At 41.6% G+C, this 23073-nt stretch overlaps 2 protein-coding genes across 2 annotated transcripts; one reads left to right on the top strand and one right to left on the bottom strand.

Annotated features, from left to right (window-relative positions):
• Positions 1 to 1344: 1344 nt before the first annotated feature.
• hunk (hormonally up-regulated Neu-associated kinase) lies at positions 1345 to 10513 on the top strand. The gene is made up of 9 exons (XM_072374965.1): positions 1345 to 2026; positions 4719 to 5011; positions 5160 to 5215; positions 5443 to 5578; positions 5669 to 5796; positions 6615 to 6741; positions 6878 to 7046; positions 7237 to 7399; positions 8225 to 10513. Exons 1-9 carry the CDS (start codon positions 1790 to 1792, stop codon positions 8971 to 8973), a joined length of 2058 nt encoding a protein of 685 aa, XP_072231066.1. The 5' UTR covers positions 1345 to 1789; the 3' UTR covers positions 8974 to 10513.
• Positions 10514 to 14820: 4307 nt separating this feature from the next.
• On the bottom strand, positions 14821 to 20310 carry mis18a (MIS18 kinetochore protein A). The gene is made up of 5 exons (XM_072374713.1): positions 19958 to 20310; positions 19385 to 19451; positions 19059 to 19181; positions 17795 to 17897; positions 14821 to 15488 (listed from the first exon to the last, which is right to left on the bottom strand). Exons 1-5 carry the CDS (start codon positions 20226 to 20228, stop codon positions 15408 to 15410), a joined length of 645 nt encoding a protein of 214 aa, XP_072230814.1. The 5' UTR covers positions 20229 to 20310; the 3' UTR covers positions 14821 to 15407.
• Positions 20311 to 23073: the final 2763 nt, after the last annotated feature.

The raw sequence follows: 23073 nt of genomic DNA, 5'->3' as shown, positions 1-23073 counted from the left end.
ATCTGTGTATAATGTTTTGCTTATTCTTTTACAAAACAATAAAATCTGAATGAACATCCTTCAGTTGTCATGATTCCATACTTTTTTGCCAGGTGTTGAAGTTGATATCTGTTTGGAGGAGTCCACGTTCGACCCCCTCACATTTCCTGAGTTAGTTTATGCCAGGTCTTAATTACGTGTGAGACACATTTTGTTCCCCACTGGAACAGGTCATAGCGTCACAGATAGACATTTTCTCTAACATCCTCAACTTTACAAAACGCAAAGGATGTGTGCAACACTTGCAATACACAGTGAAACATCTTTTTTTTCACAGTCTGTTGGTCGATCTGATGCTTTAAAGTTCTACAAATTCTTGTAGTAGCACAAAACCTCCAATAGATGGCGTACTGGACTCTTGAGGTTCATACTTAGATGGTTAGTCAAGTGCCTAGAAAGCGCAGTCCAGTGTTAAAGTCAAACAGCATGTGCTGTAGTGCTCTCATTCCTGCAAAAGATCCACATAAAGAGCAGACGAAATATTGAACAAGTGCGCAAATGTGATTCATAGAATACTAGAAAATGGCCGAATGATGAATACATCTCAAACTCAAAACACTTGAGCTTAAAAATGCATGATATTTAATGCTGAACATTATATTGCCGGTTGTTTTGTTCAGCCCTTGCAGGTTCACTGTAAAGGAAAACATTTTTGATCAGGCTGATCCAGTTTAGGACTTCCTACGGGAATATGTCTCAAACCCTTACCCACAAGTGGCCTCTCTGAGGGATGAATACCGTATTAATTAGTGCCATTGAACATTTCAGTGAGAGGGGAAGGAAATTAGTCTTTGTCGGCTGCTCTTTGGTTCAGTGTACACATTTCTATTGTCCCGACATTCGAGGTTCAACTACTTTACAAAACAAAGAAAATCAAATTGAACAAATACATTATGATGAGTCAAATATCATCAGAATTGCCACTAAGAGAAGCCCGTGTATCTATTACTATAAGACTTGGGATCAGCACGTGGTGTGAACGTGTGGGTATTTTAAAGACTGCCACTGTGAAACAGACAGGCATCAAGGAATTTTATTGGAGAAATATAAAGCTATCGGAATTAACTATCCAAACGGTGTTTCAGTCGTTGTCTCCCTCCTCCGATTACAAATGTATTCTTTGTTCATGCCCATGTACAGCAGCGGGGTGGTGGTACCGGTAGACTTGTTGTTCCCGTTGTTCTCACAAGAGCTCCGCCCGCCTGAGCCGATTGGATTGAAAACTACCCCCGCGACCGTCAACGTGTCTTTTTTTTATTATCATTTTTTTTCACCCTCACGCCAAGGAAACGCCCACCAAGAGGACCGGGAAAGTCGCTTCAAACTGAAAGGCACGCTGCCTACACTCAGTTAATTCAGGAGACGTTCAAGCTTGGAGATGACGCGCTGAGTGCATTGCCTACTTCTGTCTCAATCTCGATTTATAAAACTTCGCTTGTCATGACAGATTACGTAAATTAAGTTATTAACTCGCTATTACTGAGACTGATTTTCCCGTGTCATATTAATCTAAGCTTATACAGGAGTCTCGGGAAATGCTGAGTGCGCTCGCTGGATGCTTTGGGTGAACAGGTGGCGCAAGGTCCAGTCCCTCTAAGTGGTAATTAGAGGCAAGGCGCACAGTGAACGGAGTTAACGCTCTTTACCGGACGCTAAGCTTTTAATAGGTTACCTGTCTTTAAGGTGGGTGACGATCGAGCAGCGCGTTTTCCTCCCTCGTTACAAGGGAAAACTTGACAAGGGAGTAGTGATGCCAGTAGCGGACGGCGGCATGGTAGTGGACAACAGCCAAATATATGAAGGTAAAACCGCGAGCAGTGCCGGGAATGACAACATCTTCCCGGCCACGTTGTGCAGTCCTGCGGCGGACATCCTCAAGAACTTTTACCACACCAAACGGGTGGGGAACTATCTGATCGGGAGGAAGCTGGGAGAAGGATCGTTCGCCAAAGTTAGAGAAGGTCTCCACGCGTTAACCGGAGAAAAGGTGAGTGTACTTCACCATGGATTCCAACTCTAAAATAGTGTCTAATGTTTTATTGTTTTTGTTTTTGTGTTTGTTTTTTTAGACTGTTGTGAATATAAAATTGCTTCTCTGATCCCGTCACATGCCACGAGAGTTACAGTTATCACGACCTTAATGATTTCTAAACTTTTAATTAAAAGAAAATGGGAGGGATTTCTATTGTTTTGCACCTTCACGGTATTTTTAGTCTGTAGAAGAGCATGTATAAGCTGTCATGGTCTCAGCTTTATGTCAGGGGACAGCTGTCACTTGGCGCATGCCTGCTTATTAATGCATTATTCTGTGTCACAAGAAAGAAAATAAATATAAAACATCAAAATAAGATGTTTATGTTAACAGATTACCCATCCTTTTTTTTCTTTTTTTTTTCTACAGTGTCAGTCTGGTTAAGCAATTGTACCACCTCAGAAATAGACCAGCCCTGTTTGCATTGGGAGCCTTTGTTAATAAGTTCCTGCGGCATCACCAGCTGTTGAGTTGCAGTTTATGCTCAGGGGTGGTTTTGTGACAAAATGTACAGAATGTGTGTATGAGTTAGTCATTATGAACTTCGTGACTGCTATATTGCGTATTTTTGTATGAGTAAGCCGTGCGCTCTGTGCCTGTCCTCAAGCTCTGCTTTGTGTGTTGCTGCTGGTGATCTCACCCTGATGAGCGCGCAAGCCCGGGATAGGGACAGAGAGGAAAATTGTCCGGCCTATGAGTGAGCAGAGTCGCTACTTGCATATGGAATCGTGTCGTTGATAAATGGGCTTCGTCCTCATTGCAATTCAGCAAGCGCAGGGTTTTGACATGGGCAGCCATTTGCCACTGGTTGTCTTTGTCTCTGGCTGTTTTGGGATGGAGCCAGAAAATTAGAAAAACAAGTGCCTCCCTCTTCTAGCGTGTTGCTGCCAGCAAAACCTGTCTGCATTTTTATTTTTACACAAGAATAATATATGCTTGTGTGCTGCTGATATTCAAAATACCCGTGTGTCAAAAATGTGTCTGATTAGATCATCTCCACCCCCTCCGTACCCACTAACACAATCCTTTCTGTTGCTGTGAAAAGAAAACGCTCCCCTCCTTCCCCCCTGTCCCCTCATGGTCTTTGTTGAGGATGATGCAAACACTGGCAATCTTAAAGCCAAGCACATCTCCTTCATTCATTTGAATAGAGACATCCAATAGGCGCTGGAAGGGAGCACAGGGCAGTGAGTTTATTCAAGCAAGAGGGTATTCAGGGGCAAAGGGAATGAGGACTCTCAGACCCCCCCCCCCACCCCCCCCCCCCCCCCCACCCTTTTTTAGCATCACTAGAAAGCTGCAGGGATGAGAACCTGGCAGTGTGTGTTTAAAGGCAGGGGGTATGAAAGTGAGGAGCAGTGAATGATGGTGACATCACAGTCAGGGGGTTGAAGGGGTTACATGCATGTGTTTTTGATGTCTGTAACCCACTTTCCCCTCTATATTTCCCCTACATACCCCCCTTATCTGTCTGATGGGTGCCTGATAAACAACTGAATCCCCCAGAAGCCCCCTGGCAGGGCACACCCCTCCCCCTTTATACCACACCCCTGCTCATATACAGTAGCCTACTGTAAATACATAGCCCCCATCCCCCCATACATCGCCTGCGCCCCTTTTCTCATCCACTGTTGTAAACATGGGCCATCCTTAACTGTCAAGTGAGCACACCAGCACACCGCTAGAGCACACGCACATGCGTATGATGCGCATACAGTCAGGTTTAATTAGCAGCCATAAAAAGGTTTTCAGAGGTGAATCAATTATCAGAGCTGAAAGGACGGCTGTAAAAATGAACAACAAGCTGAAGGGCAGAAGAAAGAGAGGAGAGCATTTCACCATTTCCTTAATGGATATGGTGATTAGCTCCACTTGCCATGCCCGTTCATGTCTGTGGGCTCTCCTTGAGGTGATTTGCAATGTATGGTCGCCATGTTCTTGAACCCAGTCTAGACAGGATACAAGGAGACACGGGCAAAGGATGAAATAGATAAACGGAGTGTTTTATTGAATGCCATTATCTGCAAAGGTCCGTCATTGAATAAAGGACATGTTCTCCGGCTTTAATGGGCACTTTCTGAAAGTTCCTCCTTCAACAACACACGAGGCAGGGAAAGTCTGAACAGACTGGGAGGAATATCACAACAGTGGTGTTTGTGCTTTTGTTACGGCTTCTCGTGTGTTACATCGCAACTTAACTCTGAGGCAAATGGAGGTAATACCAACTGTCCATTTGGCTTTGGCACCTTCTCAACATATAGGATAACATTTGCTTTCCATCAAGTTTATGACGGTTCAGTAACCTCTCCAGCTCTCTCAGACACTCGCATACCTCCCCCTCTTGCCGCCTCGGGGCCCTTTAGCGCCTGCATTGCCACACACTGAGAGCAGCTGTCTGGGAGAGGTCAGTGTCGTGTTATATACCCTGCAATGGAGATTGAGTGGCTCATCACCTGTTACACTAAGACTCCCTGAAATCCTACCTTAAGAGCCACGGCAATGCGCTTGTGTACCGTTCTCTAATGGTATCACTCACAGTGCCATATGGTGCAAGATTTAAGAGTCAAACCTCAGCTGCCGGGTCGATGCTATGGCCAAAAGAACCTCTGGTCATCTTCTTACTGACTGTTCTCCTTTATTTCTCCAGGTGGCAGTGAAGGTCATTGACAAGAGGAAGGCCAAGAAGGACTCATATGTTACCAAAAACCTACGGAGGGAGGGGCACATCCAGCAGATGATCCGCCACCCCAACATTACGCAGCTGCTGGACATCCTGGAGACGGAGAACAGCTACTACCTTGTGATGGAGCTCTGTCCCGGCGGGAACCTCATGAACCGTATCTACGACAAGAAGCGCCTGGATGAGAGGGAGACTCAAAAATACATCCGGCAGTTGGTGCTTGCTGTGGAACACCTGCACAGGGCGGGTGTAGTGCATAGGTAAAAAATAAATAACTAAAAATAATAATAAGAAAATTTATTAACTGTGCAAAGGCTTTTATGGTTAGCGAGCTAACGAGCTAATCTAAAACTCAAAACCATTGTTTGTGCTGGCATTGGCATCTCTCATGCTCTGTTTCTCTTTCAGGGATCTGAAGATAGAAAATCTCCTACTGGATGAGCAGGACAACATAAAGCTCATAGGTAACCAAAAAGCCTCTTGATTGTCTTTTTTTCTTTTTAACTTTACACTTTATCTTCATTCAAACTTCACACGGCAAATTACTAAATTAATATTCAAGCAGTTCAAAAATGTGTAAAAACCTTTACAAGCTCTCACTGCACCCCTTATCTGGTTCCGTTTGTTGTAAGGAAAAAAAGCTAATTAACCCAGGAACGATGCTCACCTCAACCCTCTGTCCCCCCCTCAGATTTTGGCCTCAGTAATTGTGCTGGAATCTTGGGATACTCAGACCCCTTCAGCACCCAGTGTGGCAGTCCGGCGTATGCCGCTCCTGAGCTGCTCTCCAGGAAGAAGTATGGTCCAAAGGTGGATGTTTGGTCCATGTGAGTCCACTTTCCTTTTTCTAAAATATGCTCAATTTAATATATGTATATGGTGCATCCAAAGCTGAATTGTGTACTTTGGTCTTCTAGTGGTGTGAACATGTACGCGATGCTGACTGGGACTCTTCCATTCACTGTGGAGCCCTTCAGTCTTCGAGCCCTTCACCAGAAGATGGTGGATAAGGAGATGAATCCTCTACCTCCTTCACTTTCCACTGGTAAAATAATGACAGCCCAAGTGCACACTTGTTGACTTCATTAACTAACTAACAACTATTACACATACACATACAACTATTGTATGTTGAAACAAACAAACAAAAGAGTATTTTTTTTTTCTAAATGTTACTCAACTAGAAAAAAGATTTGAAAAAAACCTCTCAAACTCTTAAGAAATTAAAATAATAAATCTTTTAACTTTTTAGTTTAACTTAGCCCTCCTGTCCCTATCAAAAACATTCGAAATAGTCAATGAATTGCTGCCTTTGACACCTTTCTTGTTTGAAAGTAAACGAACTGGAATGAATTTGCAGAGAAAGCTATCAGTTGATCTGTACGAACAAAAACAAAGAAACAGAAAGTGACAGATAGATGGCTTAGAAAAGTTTTCCAGTGAAGACGCTGGCACCAAGTCAAGCTATTTGTTTTTGGTTGCATTACATTATATAATGTCGAAGGGTGGCATTTAGGTAATACAGGATGAACAGGTGTCTAACCGACATCACTAGAAGTGATTATCTAATCCCTGTCCTTCTACTTGTCCCAATGGCGTCGTTTGCTAATATACAAACTAAGGATGGCTTAACCCACTTTTATATGAGTTATGAAACAGAATGAAGGTGGGGTAAGGTTACGTATAGGAAAGAGGGGGATGAAAGCCATATGTGTGATTATAAAACAAGTTCTTAATTACATAGTTCAGCCTTGGAAATCTTGAGTATAGGTATTGTGTCAAGACAAAATTATTGTGAAACATATTACAACCAGTAGCAGCATGTTAAGATGATCTTTTCTCAATTATCTTGTCTTTTAACAGCTGCTATCTGTCTACTGAAAAAGCTTCTTGAACCAGACCCAAACAAGCGTCCAAATATCCATCAGGTGATGGCTGACTCCTGGCTGCAGCTGGCCAACAAAAACACAGGAGCGCCGTACCTCAACAGGTAAACCCACGTGCACATTTCATTTTTTTTTTTTTTGCAGGAGTAGGTAATCTGGCCACAAAACGTATCATTTCCACATTCAGCTTTAAGCAAAACATTGATTTTCTCTTCTCTTTGTTTCCATTTCTCTGTTAAGGATTCACATTGAGGAAATAAATCACACGGTGTTGTTGCATATGACCGAGAAAATGGCCTACAAGCATAGCGAAGTGCTGAGCGCTGTCCTTACCAACCGCGCCTGCCACACTCTGGCTGTCTACTTCCTCCTCAACAAGAAAATGAAGAGACTCTCAAAAGAGTACAGGGTAAGTAGAGATTCCTGCTAATACCTGTCTCATTCCAAAAGGTAAAGAGTTAACACCTGTGACATGCCAGTAAAGACAACAATCTTATCCACTCTTCGGTGTATTTTCTGTTGGAATTGCAAGGTGATATAATGTAGTTGCACAACAGGTGTAGCCCGTTTTAAAGACGTTGCGTTCTATGTCCCCACAGGAGATGCAGTTCCAGGAGAAAAAGAAAGGAGAAAAGGAGAAAAGTGAATATTTTCAGACCCAGTGGAGGAAGCACGTCGATAAACTCACCATCCCCCCAAAACAGACTCCTGTCTACCTGGCTGTTAGCAAGGGGCCCAGCAAGGAGAAGAAGCACAAAACAGGTGAGCATTCATATAGTTCAGTGCAAAAGAGCACATTTCTTTACAAACAGAAAATTCAGTACACTATTTTTTGTCTTTCACCAAAGAACCGCTTTCATTTATTTGATTTTAAATTTTACTATTTTATGTACCTTTATTCATACAGGGTAGGTTGACTGAGCATGCATGTTCTTGTACAGCAACGACCAGTTTCACACACGTATAGTTTCCCTGTCATCCCTCCATCCATCCATCCATCCATCCATTGTTTGTCTGTCCATCCATCCATCCAACCACCTACTCAACCAACCAACTGTGAGGAAACATCCAGGACAACTTAACACTCAATTGTGGGGCAATTTTTTCTCTTAATATCAATCCAATTTACCTGTTAAAAGTCAGATGAAGTGACTGAGAGCATTGCACAAACGTAAGACTAAACTGGGATTAAACTAAATTGAATTCAGACTTTTAACAACAGACAGATAAGTGGTATGTCACGTCACATTCCTTTAGGCCTTACAACAGAAAAAGAACAGGGGCAAAGTTGGGGCATTAGCTCCATTCCATTTATCTTTAAGAGGTACTGAGAAACCCTGTAGGCTGTTCTTGATCCAGCATGACAGGATGGGCCAGTCCCCACAAGGTTATGATAAAGACAGAATGTTCTCTACACCTGCTAAACACAAGTTGTCAGATGATTAACATGACATAGAGAATCTAGTCGAGATGAACTGTAGTTCTCAACCCTTCATTCAGCCTCCTCTACAGCAAGTACAGCAAGAATTGAAAATATACACTTTTGATTCAAATATGATTAACCAAAATACACTTCTCTGTTTTCAGGACTTTTGCGTGCCATAACGGGTGGTCATCGTAACTCACCTCTAGCCCCACCTGGTACCGTTGCTTCGTCATCCATGGAATATCTAGAGATCCATCCTCTCTTCCCCAACACCCCACAGCAACGCAGGCGCTTAGCCACCCTCCCACAAGTCAACACGAGCCCAGAACACAACATTCCCGCTCCACCGGCACCGTCACCGATCGGCATGCATTCCTTCGGATCACTCTCAAAAGCCGAGCAGATTGAGGATACACCCTCTTCACCCTGGTACAAGTTGACCAATGGCACTTTGTCACCTCCACGCCACGTCTCTGCCTTCCAACCTGATTCCTCTTACTTGAAAAAGGCCACAATCCCCAGTCCCCCTGTCCTCATTGTCAACCCGCAGCCCAAGAAGAGTAGCTCATCAGATTACTGTGGTTCCTCTGACACCAGTGGAAGCCCCCCTAGCACCATAGGAAGCCCTCCAGGAAGCTCAGCTTTTAGTCCTCCGAAGTCTGCCTTTAGCCCACTTAACCCCACCTCAGCATTCAGTCCTCCCTCCAACAGCGGGAGCAGTGATCCAGAAAGCCCAACCCACCGCAGTAAGTTCCCCTCCATGGGAATTGGACAAATCCTAAAGAAGAAGGTCCAGCTGCAGCCATTTAGTTTTCGACCAGAACAAGTCGTCGAGGAAGTGGTGTCCCCACCTCCCTACCCCATGCAGACTCTCCTGTGTGCTTCAGGTGCACTAAAAACCCTCTGCTGAGGGATCCAAGACAAAAGAAAATGAAAGAAAGACAGATTGAACTCAAGGCCCCTCTCAAAACATTGTTTAAGTTGGAGAGGTCTTCCGGAGTGGCCTTTTGAACTGTGAACTGTTCCTTCATGAGACACCTTTCATGAATAATGTGATTATTGGAAGAAGAAAAAAAACAGACAAAAGGGGTGAGAATTCCACATAGTTTATATCTTGTTACCTCTCCTGTTATGTAATAAGAAGTGGTGACGCTGAGAAGATGAGATTTGAAATAGATCCCTGAGCAATGACTAAACCTCGCTGTGTCCTAAATACCGAGTGGACTCAGGACATCGTGATATTATGGGCCTTGTCAACAAATTTACACACACATGAATATGTAAACATACAAAACACTGTATAATAGAACATGTTAGAGAGACTCTTTTGTAATATTCCTGCAACTGGTTACAAACTGAGCCGTAAACTGATTCACACCAGCTAACAGACCCCAACTTTTACCCTAACCCTGAGTACATGTGAAAATGTTTTGTCTCTGTGAAAACTCTGTATGATAGCCACTGAATTCCAGCCAGCTGGGACTGTATCCTAAATGCTGGCTTGGTGTAAAAGCTCACTGCACTATTCTTGAATACCAAAACCAATAGTAACAATAGTGTTGACCATTTTTACCTCACTTTCATACAATAATGCATTGCTGCAGTCACGTATGGCACACTTGTGTGGATTGTGTCACAGCATCGCAGTGTCAAAGTGTAGACATTAACACAATGAAACTAAAGTAGATACCAAGAGTAGAATCATATCTTCACTTTTTATAGAATTCTCATCAACTGTCACTGATGACTCACAATACAAACTTTTCATCTACAAACGTTACATAAACTAAGACCCACAGGGAAACTCATTCCGTAAAAGTCTTGGATATCACTCTTCCACAGGATGAAATGCCAGTATATTGCCAGTTTTGAAGCGGAAAAGATTAAAAAAAAATCTAGCATTAAAAGCCTTATGAAACTGATTCACCTCACCTGAGGCTGAAGGAGGGAAATTTCAAAGAACTGCTGCGAGTATGACACAACTTCCTATTCTAGGTATTCTTTTCCTTTTGTCTTAAACACATAGTTTGTGCAATAGTCTTAACTGTTAACTGCAATGATGAGTATTTGCCAAGAGCTCTCTGAGAGTGACATGAAAATTGTTCTTGTAAATAACACAATGCCTGTGCTCGTCACTTATGTCGAGTGACGCTATGAGTTGCGCTCTAAACATGTTTATTGAGATGACATTTTCACAAATAGGCTTCCACAGGCACATGAGGCTTTTCACTGTTAAAATATTGTAGAATCTCTTGGCCAAATGAAAAGTTGCATGAGTCAAATTGTACTGTCAGCATTTGAAATGATGTCTTTGTAACTTTTTTCCGGTTGAAACTGAGATTGATACTGACTCGGGGGTTGTCTTTTGTAAGATTTTGTATTGGAAGGTTTTGTTTTGAGTGTCAAGAGATTTCTATGCTGTATGAAGTATTTTAAACATTTATAATGAATCCCCTGTGTCTGTCTGGTCTTTCAAATTGCGCCATTATTCCTGTCTGGATTCATTACGGCACAGCAAGTACTCTAAGCACACAATGTAACTTATTAGTTAAAAAATATTAAACTAATTCACTTTAATTCATACTAGAGAGGGGTTACTCTGAATCCAACAGTCTTAGTAATATATTTGCAATTTACACATACCCTGAGGTCTATGATTTTATTCCCAACGCTCTCAACTCTTTGAGGGCTTTATGAGGCTCGGCTTCTCAACTATGGAAGGATCAACATTACTTTACAACCACAGTGTGCCACTTGTCTCGCATACCATGAACTTTTCCCACGGGACACCGCTGGTGTTTTAAAAATAAAAAAAACTCCCAACAGCTGAAGACACACACATACTACAATCTCTCCCTCCTCAGTGACACACACACAATACGTAGACACTTATCTACTCGGCTGTGGCTCCTCCATCCAGATAATAAACATCTTTGGGTGACACTGCCATGTTGAGACAAAGGGGGGTGGGTGAGTGCAGGGGGTGGGGGGTGGGGGGGTCACCAGGGCTCTGAGACAAACACATGCACAGGACAACACAAACAGGGATGCCCGATTAAATCGTCATGGCTAAGCTGATAAAAGCAGAGGGGCAAGAGTGGCCCCAAAACACAATAAAGCCAGAGCCTTTTGTTTATCAATGATAGGACTATTGGTCAAAATCCCTTAGCGGTCTGGAGAGACAAACAACCTGTGGACATGAATAATAGGGCTTAACCACACCCAGAGAATATAAAAAGACAAGTGAATACTGTAGTGTTCAGTGTTGCTCTAGTCATACCTCTCCGATATGATCTACTGATTTAACATATCTACGGATTTATCATATTATTACCTCAGTGAATGTCAATTCTTTTAAGAATCATCAGTTAGACTGTTTAGTCATAGAAAGTGATAATTAACTAGATAACCTATTCAGCAAAATTAAAAAAAAAAAAAACTAACTAACTAAAAAGACCAACTATTTCTTGTTTGGTTGAACAAAACATTAGGTGTTATATTTAAAGTAGCCTCTGAGAGACTGAAGGGATCATTTCTAACAACTTATTCACATTTTTAAAGTTTGAATATTTATCAAGCGCGGTTGACAGATATGCTGACTTCAGAGGCAAGTTAATAATCCATGAGCAATCTCAGGGAATATTAATGTCTGAAATCCACACTGATGAGATAAATGGTAAATAATTCAGCCTTTGCACAAAGATTACTTTAGCATCAATCTGTGTAAAACGGGTCAAGATACAATGCTGAATCCACACACACGGATCAGCATTAAGTTGACTCTTCTTCATAATCATTTAAGATTAATGTTAAGATTGTAACAAATGAAAATACACATATTGAAGAGTTAATGGTGAGTGTGTTTGTGATCCCCTCACTGGCTATTCGGACACTTTATTTTTACATAATCAAGCAGTTTTTGTCAGATTCAGACGGTAAGTGGAGGATGGTGGCATTCATAGCATTACGTCACACAACAGAATCTGTTTGTTAACTCTCTTTTGGGAAAAAAAAAAAAAAAAAAAGATATGTGCATCCAAAGTGTCCACTTACTGTCCAGCAGGACTTAATTTCTGTCAATCTGTTCAGGCTTAGATCCTGATGACACTAATCCTGTTTTCAGCCCCCTCCTCGTCACATATACACGCACACAAGCTCACACCAGGGTGTCACTGGCAACGGAACGAGCCTTTGTGTCTGAGAAAAACAGACGATTAACCTGCCGCACAGTGACAGCCCCTGGGGATGCTCTCCTCCACATACAACCTAACCGTCCTGGGTCAGTCCCACAGACCGGTGCAGCCTTCCTCAGCCGCTCTCACACAGGCAGAGGATGAGGAGGAGAGAGACAGTGTGAGGCAGTCTACCTGGCAGACACCGTCACACACAAAGACATGCGGGGAAATAAACAAGCAGATGTTTCTAATGAGTCAGGAGGCTTTGAGCACTCAGAGAGGATTTGGGTTATTCTGTCAGACTGACCGTCCGGCTATACTGTTCGATCAATCAGAGACAGATGAAGGTGATTAATGAAATGAGAAGGCTGTGGCTTATCAGAGACTTTGCTCCATTCTCCATAGAGTGGCAAAACAAAACCAGGCTAAGTTTCTCAAAGACTTAAGATCAAGTTACTCTGATTCCTCAGATTAATTAAAGAAAACTCAACTTCCAGATGAGTTTATTAACTAATGGACTTAAACGATCTTAATGGTTTTAGATGCAAAAAAATAGTGTTGATCAACACTATTGAAAATAGAGAATAGTAAGTCCAAAGTTAAATTGAGCTCACAAAATGTATAAATCTCTATCCTAAATAAATGTATGTATTTTCATATTCTCAAACAGAATTCGGGAGGATTAAATACATTTTGTATATTTTAAGTATAGGTTTATGTAATACTTAGATAAACAACATGGAAATAACTAAAACAAAGGCTGTCCAGGGGTACAGTGGACTTGAGGTTTGCACTGTTGAGGAAAATTAAGAGTTAAACCAGATTTTGGTAAAAACAAAAAAAAAAAAATTAAAAAATGCAGCTACAGTATGAGCAGCTGGTTAGGCATGGCAGCCAGTCAAAGAGGAAAATGTGGATGGAATCAAATATTAACACTGGCATTGTTGAAATTAAAAATAATATTGACAGAACGACAAATACTCTTCTCTCACTTCATATCAAAACAAAAAAAAAGGCATAAATTTGACATCTCTCAAACCAATAAAACAGAAATATTTTCCTTCCCATCTAGTTGTCATCTTTACTCTGAGAAAGAAAAAAAAACAAAAACTGATTTTCTAAGTTGGCACGCAGGTGGCACTCCTTGAGATATTTTTTCCTCTTAAAAACAAGATCAGAAATTCAATCAAAGAGCAGCGCGCAGCCAATAGGATCTCAGTGTCTGTGTCAGCAGCAGCATCGCTCTGAGCAGCCATTGGTCCAATGTTTTACATGGGAAAGCCTGTAATTGGCTGCCAGCGTGCTGGGGCTTCTTTGCCTCCATGGCAACATTGCTTCCTTATTGCACAGGGAAGGTGAAAACGAGGGAAAGAGGGGAGGCGACTTTCGCTCAGACACTACCTCTGCATTATTCATCCTTTGTCCCCGAGTGTAAGTCGAATGTGCGCAGACGAACCGACTGATGTGTGTGTGTGTGTTTCTATGTTAGTCGTGGTTTGGGTGGCAGTGATTGGTTGAGACATAAGAGTGAATGGGGGTGAAACCGGTGCAATAATTGCACTCAACGGTGCAATGCATCCAGCAACACGTCTATATATATATAAAACTGCTAAAGGTGCTCAGAGGCCATTTAGTGAGCCATTCTCGGAGATGCCGGCTTCCAAATACAACTGTTAGTTTTAATAAAAACTAAAGTCTGAACATCTGGAACGGTCAACGGGTGGGTGGCTTGCATCATCCCACTTAGAGGATGCGTGCAGGCGCCTTACCACGAAGCGGGAGCCGGACACCTACACCTAAACTCACCATCAGAAACAACAAGAACCACGCGGTTTGTTTGTTGTTGTTTTGATTCCCCCCCCAACCCCCGTCCCTCAAAACACTTGAGTATGGGTTAGCTGCAGGGGGGGAAGAAACGAGGGTGGAGTTAAAGCGGGAGAAAAACATCACACCGAGATTACGATTGAGGGTGTTCATTCAGGACTCCTCCCCTGTTTATATGTCTGTGGATGAGAGGGTTCCTCCGCCTGTAAACGCGATGACGAGATGGCAACAGGCACTCAGCATAGCACGTGCTCCCAGTTGCCATCGCAACCTGCCCTTGGATACAGCGTGCTGGTTGGCCGTTCCTAACTGTTGTTGTGCTGTGAGGCTGATGAAACCTCGTGGGTGAGGGAGGGCAAGCGTACAGCATGGTGCCCTGGTAGAAAGTGTTGCTAGGCACATTAGAGGTCAGCTCGTAAACAAACAGGCGTTAATAAATAATCACTCCCACAACCCTGCATTGAGTAGAAACTTGCCATTTAACCCCCGAATCCAAGAGATAACTCGTAATTGCAAACGAAGCAACAATCTCAGAGAAAGAAAGACATTTAAAAAAAAAAAAAGATTACGCTGAAAGTTCAAATTGGTTTAATATGCCATGTCAAACGGGAAAAACATTGACATACATGTTTAAAATAACTCAGTTGAACATGACACAAAAACCCTTGAGTTAATAACTGTGAACAAAGAAAACAAAAATAGCAAAGCAAGTTGTTGCAATAACAACAAAGGTAGGCCAGTGAAAATGGTGACAAAACAAAGAAAATAAAGTTGTTGTTGTTTTTTTTTAAAGATAGTTCAAAGATGAAGATGTCTGCGGCAATGTTGCATTCATCATTAACATAAGTCTTAATGTGTCATCAGTTCTGGCTTCGAAATGATGTCCGACACAACGGCCACAGACTTGAGGAAAGGAACAAAGAAAAAGTGTGTGTGGCCCCGAGTGGCAAGATCAATACGGCATTGTGCTGAGTGTGCAGTCTGCCTGACGAGCTCCTGCACAAATAAACATTCTGCTCGTGGCGCGCATTCATTCCGCACCGAGACCTACAGAAACGATGGTCTCGAGCCGCAGGAGCCGAGCTGGCAGCATGATTGATTACAAGTGCAGGCGGTCTTTGTTCACCAGTGGTAATCAGGACAAAGCAGAGTGGAAGCTGGGAGTGTGTGCGTAGGTGTAGGTGCTTGAATCAAGGTGAGGCTAGGACAAATTGTAGTACTGGAAGAATGTGGTTGAGATGAAACTTCAGAACAGGAGGCATTTATGCCAGAGTTTTGACATTAAATCTTCATGCTGCAACACCTGCACAAAAGACCCTCCCAGACTGGTAAACATCCATCACTGTCACGCCTCGTCGCATCCTTCTTGAAGGCCGGATTCGATCTCTTCTAACCTCTGTGCCATGGACATGACCAGCATTTTCATCTGAAAGAGGAAGGTGTTTGAAATGTTAGTGATGCGAAAGATGAAAAGCGGAAGAAGGTGAGAGAAAGAAAGGAAGGGAGAGAGTGGAAGTAGCCACAACAGGGGAGAAGTGAAGGGAAAAATAGACAGGTGGGAAATAAAGGAGGCAGCAGGGAGCAGTGAAGAAGAGGGAGGGGTAGAGTTAATTGGAGAATTGAGAATGAGGAAAAATGACGAAACCCGGAGAGGAGGTGGTCAGGGACGAATGGATATGGGGTGGGGAGTGGGAAGACAGGTCAGTGAGTGTAGGGCATTAAAAACCCAAACAAGTGTCTCCGAGACACACAGACAGACAGAATACATTAACTGTGACAGTAAAAGTGATGAGCAGCAGCAGCATCAGATACAACAAAGCTGAGGACAAAGACTGAGCATAGAAAAGCCATACGTAAGGCTGAGTTTCAGCAAAGGCACTAAAAACTACACACAAACCCTTGGACATCTCTTAAAGAACATCTTTTTTTCTTTTTTAAAGTTCTTGTTAAAGTTTTGTTTTTTTCTCTTCTAAACAAGATCTTAAACGATTACCAAACTAACTTTTTAAAAAGATAAAAAGAGGCCAAATTCAACAGGCACAGTTAATGTAAAGACTTTAAACACATAAACACAGTATAAGCACAACTTTTCCTATATAAAAGTTTAAAATCCATAACTGGCTTACAGTACAGGACACATTTCCCCAGAGTGCCATAAAGGACTGAGCCTGCTTCCTCCCAACATGGGTTCTAAACGAAGAAGAGGTTTTATCCCCCTTGGAGTGCAGTGTTTCTTTAAAATGTATTCAAAATAATCAATGCAGAACATCTCAAGCAGCTTAATGATTTGCATGTAATAACAGAAAGCTTCAATTCTAATTCCTCAAGTGCTCGAAAAACATTCATAATCCTGGTCCGGTGTACCTATGGCTAACGATGAGAGACGATTCTAAACCTTAGACAAATTAATACAATTGGTATGGGGCCAGAGTCAGATTAATAAGTCTATTCAGACACAAGCACAGTCAATGACAGGCTGGATTTAAGTAGTAACCTACATTTTAACCCAAGACAATGCAAGCTTTTTTCATATCGTAATACCCTGTCCTTATGTAGCCTCTTTGCAGGAGGGACACACTGACACGGGTTTCATTGTGTTACACGAATCAAAGGGTTTTTCTTTTGTTGCCTGTAGCAAAACGCTTCTGTCTTCGTGGAGGAGCAGTATTCACTGAAACAATTCAAGTTACAGACAGTGTCTAATCAAAGTCTCCAAAAAAAGGCAGTCTTTTTTCCTCCCTTTCTATCATCTAGATAACTGAAGATAAGTATAACCGGTTTTTAAATTGCTTCATAGATAAAATCTCATGAAACAATGGGCCAACTGCCAGGTAATGAAAATTCAGAGGAAGCTTAACAAGTAAAAGAAAATACCAGACGCCCATCGACCTGTACCAACAAAGACACTTGATGAAAACATGTTTTCCCTCCAACAAATACCACAACATGCTTCCATTCGCAGCTACTGAGGCCCCCCGGTGGAAGAGTGTGGAACTCCTGCATGCCATCACCACCTGCTGGCCAGTTCGTGGCTTTGTGGATATTTCCCAAACAAAGGGTGATTTAGATTAATTCAGAGCCACTCATGTTGAAAATTTGAGTAGAAAAAACAAACAAAAAAAACCCCACACACATAACATACGAGCATGACACTAAAACAAAGAAGCAATTCAGAGCGTAGACACACAGACGACGACAAACACAATCGTGTTGGGATATTGTCAAAGATACAATACACTAGTTGTTTGTTTCAGCCTATGAGAATAACTCAGAACATGACAGTGTTTTCAGAAAATGACCTGGATGGACAGATGAGGTAATGTCTGAAACAAGAAGTCTGCCCAATACGGCAGTAAGGGTTTGCCGGAACAGAGCTGATGTCACCCCCCCCCCGTAGTACAACATGTGCATTTACAATAAAGCAATGAGAAAGCGCCGCCACCTGTACCATGCGGCGCAGAGTGCAAAGACTCCTACAGGAACTGGCTGAGTGTGTAGCTCTCATCTTTAGTTGTTGTTATTTTCACTGGTTTTTAAACAGCAATGACAAAACCCATAGAAAAAAAAAAGAAAAATCAACTTTATTCTAGATGCATAGATGGTGACACTTTGAAAATGTTCTTCGGGGAACCCACTTCTGGCAATCTGATCATTCTATCTGGGAATATGTTTACCTCCCACCAAGAAAACATTAGAGAAGGCAGACAAAGAGAAGCAGCGGCAGTGATTTACCTCTGTGAGCTGATGTTCAACGCTGTCTCTGTACTCCAGCGTGACCAGCTGCTCTTTGGGGCCCTCTGCTGCCAACATCTGGCCGGCAGAGCCGAGCACATAGCTGAAAAAGATGCAGTTTGAAAAAGGTCAGGGTGTCAAACAAATCAACAAATCACGATTCGATAAAAACTATGTATTGGTTCCTTTTTTTAAAATTTTATTTGCTTCCAGTAACAAGAAAACAAGGGCAACAAGAGACTCTAAAAGATGTGTGACAATCTTTCAGAGGTGAATGTGAGGATTTGAGCAAATAAATATGAAAATATACTCTATCGACCAAAGAAATGACAAAGAATTCAGGATTCATCATCTCAGTGAAGTACGGTGCCTTATTATTTTACAGAAGGATTAAAGCTTAACCTTGAAACATAACCTCTTTTTTAACAGTATTTTCCAAAGACACAAGCATGCACAGGGAAGTCTGCGTGTCCTCACACTGGCTGCATTCAGTGACAAAAGCCTTATTACCAGCAGTTAGCCAATGAAAAGACGGCTGTTGTAAGGAGTGAGGGGAGATATCAGTAAAATCAACTAGGGTTAGGTTTGACCTGCTCATAAAGGAGTCATTTTGCATGTTGGTTGGGTGCAGATGTAAAATAAAATCCACTAACTAATAAAACCGTTTCGTTTGATCGTCTGGTCCCATGCTCCAATCAAAGGAACCCGAATTGTTCAGCAGCTGAAATGCTAGATAAAGCTGAAGCTGTAACGCAGCTCATTGAGAGGAAAACACGCGGCATCCATCCCCTTGGTTCAGGTTAAAAAAAAAAGCGTTTGTTAGAAGAAGAGTTTATATAACACAGTGGTCAACGGTTTAGACTTTTTTTGAAAATAGTGTCACTGGCATCAAATTCAATATCGTCGCCACATTCAGGTAAAGGTCGACGTGATTTGGTAAGTCTCGCGTTCCCTTTTTAATTCAAACCATCTTTGATTTATTGGAAACAGGGTTTAATTACTAATAATAGTATCAAGCTATTAATCTCACGTGAAAGTGGGATCAATTTCACTCAACAGGCGAGATAAATACAGACTTAGATCTGTCGAAAGTGCACAAAAACCCACTATATAGTACAGTATAGCAAATAGCATAGTGAAAACAGGTTAATTCATATGTTGTTCTTCTAAAATCTTCTTCACCTTCAGGCTCATGTTCGAACAACAGCACATTATAAGAAGCGATGTAAACTTGTGTTTAAACTTGCCCTCTAATTCCAATTACCTGTCGATGTCAGCTACACTGAGACAGAACGTAAACCTCTTGTGGTCCAGGCTCTTAGGGGTGGATGTGTACACCATGCCCAGCACAGAGCGACATCCTTGGCAGATGAGATCCACAATCACACTGTGGATTGAAAGCTATTAGAAAAAACCATGACCTAAAACACCCATATGGTACAAGACGTAATACCAGTAGGCTGTTTGTCAGCTGTGGTTATCTGGTAGCTGGGAAGTGATCAAGTGATCAAACACAGTACTTTTACATTATTAGTACGTCAACTTAAACAAATGATCTGAACAGATCACTTAGTTATGGCAGCTTCTTACCACAGAGACTGTTTGTCTATTTCAAACAGGCGATTTTCCTTTCCAATCAGGACGTTGTCAGTAACCCCTAAGATCAAAACATCACAAAGCATGTCAGCTGTGTAGTGCATCACTGTATTCACAACATAACCGAGCTCCCCAACCTGCACTTCAGGGATCCCCTCTATCAGACCAAATCATCCAGCTTTTTTTCCAATTAGACAGCACAAACTTTCCTGTTGGGAGTTTAAAAAGCTAAATACAAAACTTATGAAACATCTCAGGTGGAGCCAGCTCATTCCGCAACTGAGGGCCCGTTAAGACGGGTCAAGCTATTCCTTTTGGTTTAGCAGTCTTTAGCCATCATGAATAGAAACTATTTGGGGGATTTGGTTTGATTGGGAAGGTCGCTGGATGTGTGCGGACCTCTTCTCATATATTTTGTGCTGTAACGTTCCGTAGGGGTATGCAGCACAACACCATGTTACAAAGCTTAAACTCGTGACGGTTATCGTATAATTACGATTGCCCCCCACCCTTAATATTCAACTTAGAAACGAATATAAAAGCCAACAATCCCGGTCCCACACTCACGCTTCAATCTTATTTGATTCAGATCGTCTTCACTTCCATCCCAAGCCACTGAGTCACCAACTGGCAACCTGCACTTCCCACAGATGAAGACCACGGGTCCCTCGTCATTGTCATCCTCCTCCTCCACGGCTTTACCGAATAATTTTTCTTCAACTGCACTCGAATCGATACCGGACGTTTCACACGTTTTCTTATGTATTTTTTGGCGACGCCCGCTCGACTTTTTACCTGTAGCCATTACTGCTTGGTTCTCAGGTTTTCTTCCAAACATGAGGTTTGTGTTTCAAACTGAGGCGGGCAGTTAGATTATTTCGAAGACACGAGACGTTGACTCCCGCGTACTTCCGGCTTCGTCTTCGTCTTCTTCTTCTTTGATATTTAATGGCAGCTGGCATCCTTGGTGTTGCATATGCCGCCATCTACTGGACTAAATTTCTCTCTTTTTTTTCCTTCTTATTTCTTCTTTTCTATATTCTTTTAATTATTCCAGTATTTACCAAGAATCTTATTGTTATTCTCCTCCCTTCCTTAGACTTAGCAGATTCTACTATGTTTTTCAAATTATATTCTGTTATTCCTGCCCCCTGCAGCCCTATCTTCATTATTTCCCTCTCCCTTCCATATCTGGGACATGCTATCAACACATGTTCCACTGTTTCCTTCTCCCCACAGCTACACTGCCCAGTTGGATGTTTCCCCATTATCTTAAGTGTATTATTCAGTTTACAATGACCTATTCTTATCCTGCTAATAATTACTTGTTCTGTTCTGTCCATAACACCCTGCCTCGCCTACTACACTTTGTAATTTATATAAATGTCTTCCTTTTTCCTGATTCTTCCAATATTGATTTCACTGATTGTTTATTTCTTTCCATGCTAAACTTTTCCCTTCTGTTTTTGATAATTTTACTTTCATTTCCACCACCTCTTTCTTTACTGCATCCTTAGCAGCTTTGTCTGCTTTTTCATTTCCATTTATTCCTACATGAGCTGGTACCCACATGAACACTATTTCCCTCCCCTGTTGCATTAACCTGGATGTTTTTAACTGTATTTCATATAAAATTTCCTGATGTGTTTTTGCTGCTCCGCTTTTAATACTTAAGAGTGATGAAAATGAATCGCTACATATAACTATTCTCCTATCCCTCACCCCCTCCATCCATTCAATTGCTATCAATATTGCACATAATTCTACTGCATATATACTTAAATGATCTGATGTTCTTTTTGAAATTGTCTTATTATAAATGGGAACCACCATTGCTGTTACTCCTGTTGCCTGTTCTTTGGACCCATCTGTATATATATACACATATTCTCCATATTTTTCCTCCACATAGTTATAAAATTCCTGCACTAGATCTACTGTTTTATTTCTTTCCTTGATGTTCCACATGTTTAAGTCTACATTTGTTTCTTGTAGCATCCATTTTGGTATTGTTGTCCAAAGAACTGTTGGGCTGAATTCCACATGTTGTATTTTTAGTTGTTCTGCTAAACCCTCACTGACCCACCCAAAACTCGTTTTTTCCTCCTTCCCCTTTTCCCAGCACATCTCCAGAACTGTCTTTGCTGGATGTTCTTCTTTGTGTCCTTTTAAATTTATCCAGTAGTTGGCTATTAGCTGTTTCTTCTGAGCCCTAGTGGCATTTCTCCTGCTTCAACCTGTAGTGAACATATTGGTGCTGTTTTTATTGCTCCGAGACAAGTTCTTAATGCTCTGGCTTGAATTATATCTATTTGCGAGAGTACTGATTTTGCTGCCGATCCATATCCCACACAACCGTAATCTATTCTAGACCTTATTAATGCTATGTATATATATTTAAATGCTGTAAAATCCGCACCCCACTCTAACCCAGCCAAACACCTCATAATATTCAATACTTTCTTACTTCTCTCTACAATTCCCTTCACATGCTCCCTCCATGTTAATCTAGAATTCATTATCATTCCTAAGAATCGAAAGCTGCTTACTCTCTCTAAGTTCTTTCTGTACAAGTTTAACTTTTTATTTTCACTAATTTTCTTTTTTGAGAAGAACATTACTTTACTTTTCTCCACTGAAAATTTAAAACCCCACTCTTCTCCCCATTTCTCCACTTGATCTATCCCTTCCTGTAGTTTCTTAACTATATGATCTATGTTGCCTCCCCTCTTCCATAATGCCCCATCATCTGCAAACAAAGATCTTCCCATTCCTGCTGGTATACTGTCGAATATATCGTTTATCATTATTGTAAATAGCGTTGGACTTATCACACTCCCCTGCGGTGTGCCATTCTCTACCACATAGCTCTCTGACACCTCCGACCCTATTTTAACTTGTATAACTCTTTCATTTAAAAAAATCCATAGTCCAGTTAAACATGTTTCCCTCAATTCCCATTCGATGCATTTTAATTAGCAATCCCTCTCTCCACAACATGTCATATGCCTTTTCCACATCAAAAAACACTGCTGCCACTGTTTCTCCATTTACTTGTGCTTTTCTTATATCATCTTCAATGCATCCTACTGGATCAATAGTGCTCCGACCTCTTCTAAACCCACTCTGATGTCTAGTTACCAATCCCCTTATTTCTATATAATACATCATTCTTTCATTTATCATTCTTTCCATTATCTTACCTATATGGGATGTTAGTGCTATGGGCCTGTAATTTATTGTCTTACTATGATCTTTCCCCGGCTTCCTAATTGGTACTATTATTGCCTCCTTCCAACTTCGTGGTACTTTCCCCTCTTTCCAGACTTTATTGAATAATGTTAATATCTTTGTTAATCCCCCCTCACTTAAATGTTTGATCATAGTGTAACATATCCCATCTTTGCCTGGCGCACTCCTTGTATTCTCTATTGCTCGTTTCATTTCTCTAATTGTAAATGGTACATCTATTTCGTTTTCTCTACTTTCTTTTCTTATTAACACCTCCCTGTTTTCGTCTCTCTTTTTCTTCCTTCCATTTCTTCCCTCCTCAGTTAAATTATTTGAACTGTGCACCGCAACAAAAGTTTTAACCATTAATTCCGCCTTTTCTTTATTAGTTATAGCCACTTCCTCTCCAGAACTCAGGACTGGATAAATCCAATCCTTCCTATCCCCACCCA

Source organism: Leuresthes tenuis, unplaced genomic scaffold, assembly GCF_036924035.1.
Source record: "Leuresthes tenuis unplaced genomic scaffold, fLeuTen1.0.hap1 SCAF_21, whole genome shotgun sequence".
NCBI classification, from domain to species: domain Eukaryota; kingdom Metazoa; phylum Chordata; class Actinopteri; order Atheriniformes; family Atherinopsidae; genus Leuresthes; species Leuresthes tenuis.
The sequence above is the reverse complement of the archived record's forward strand: the minus strand, read 5'-3'. Positions and strand labels throughout refer to the sequence as shown.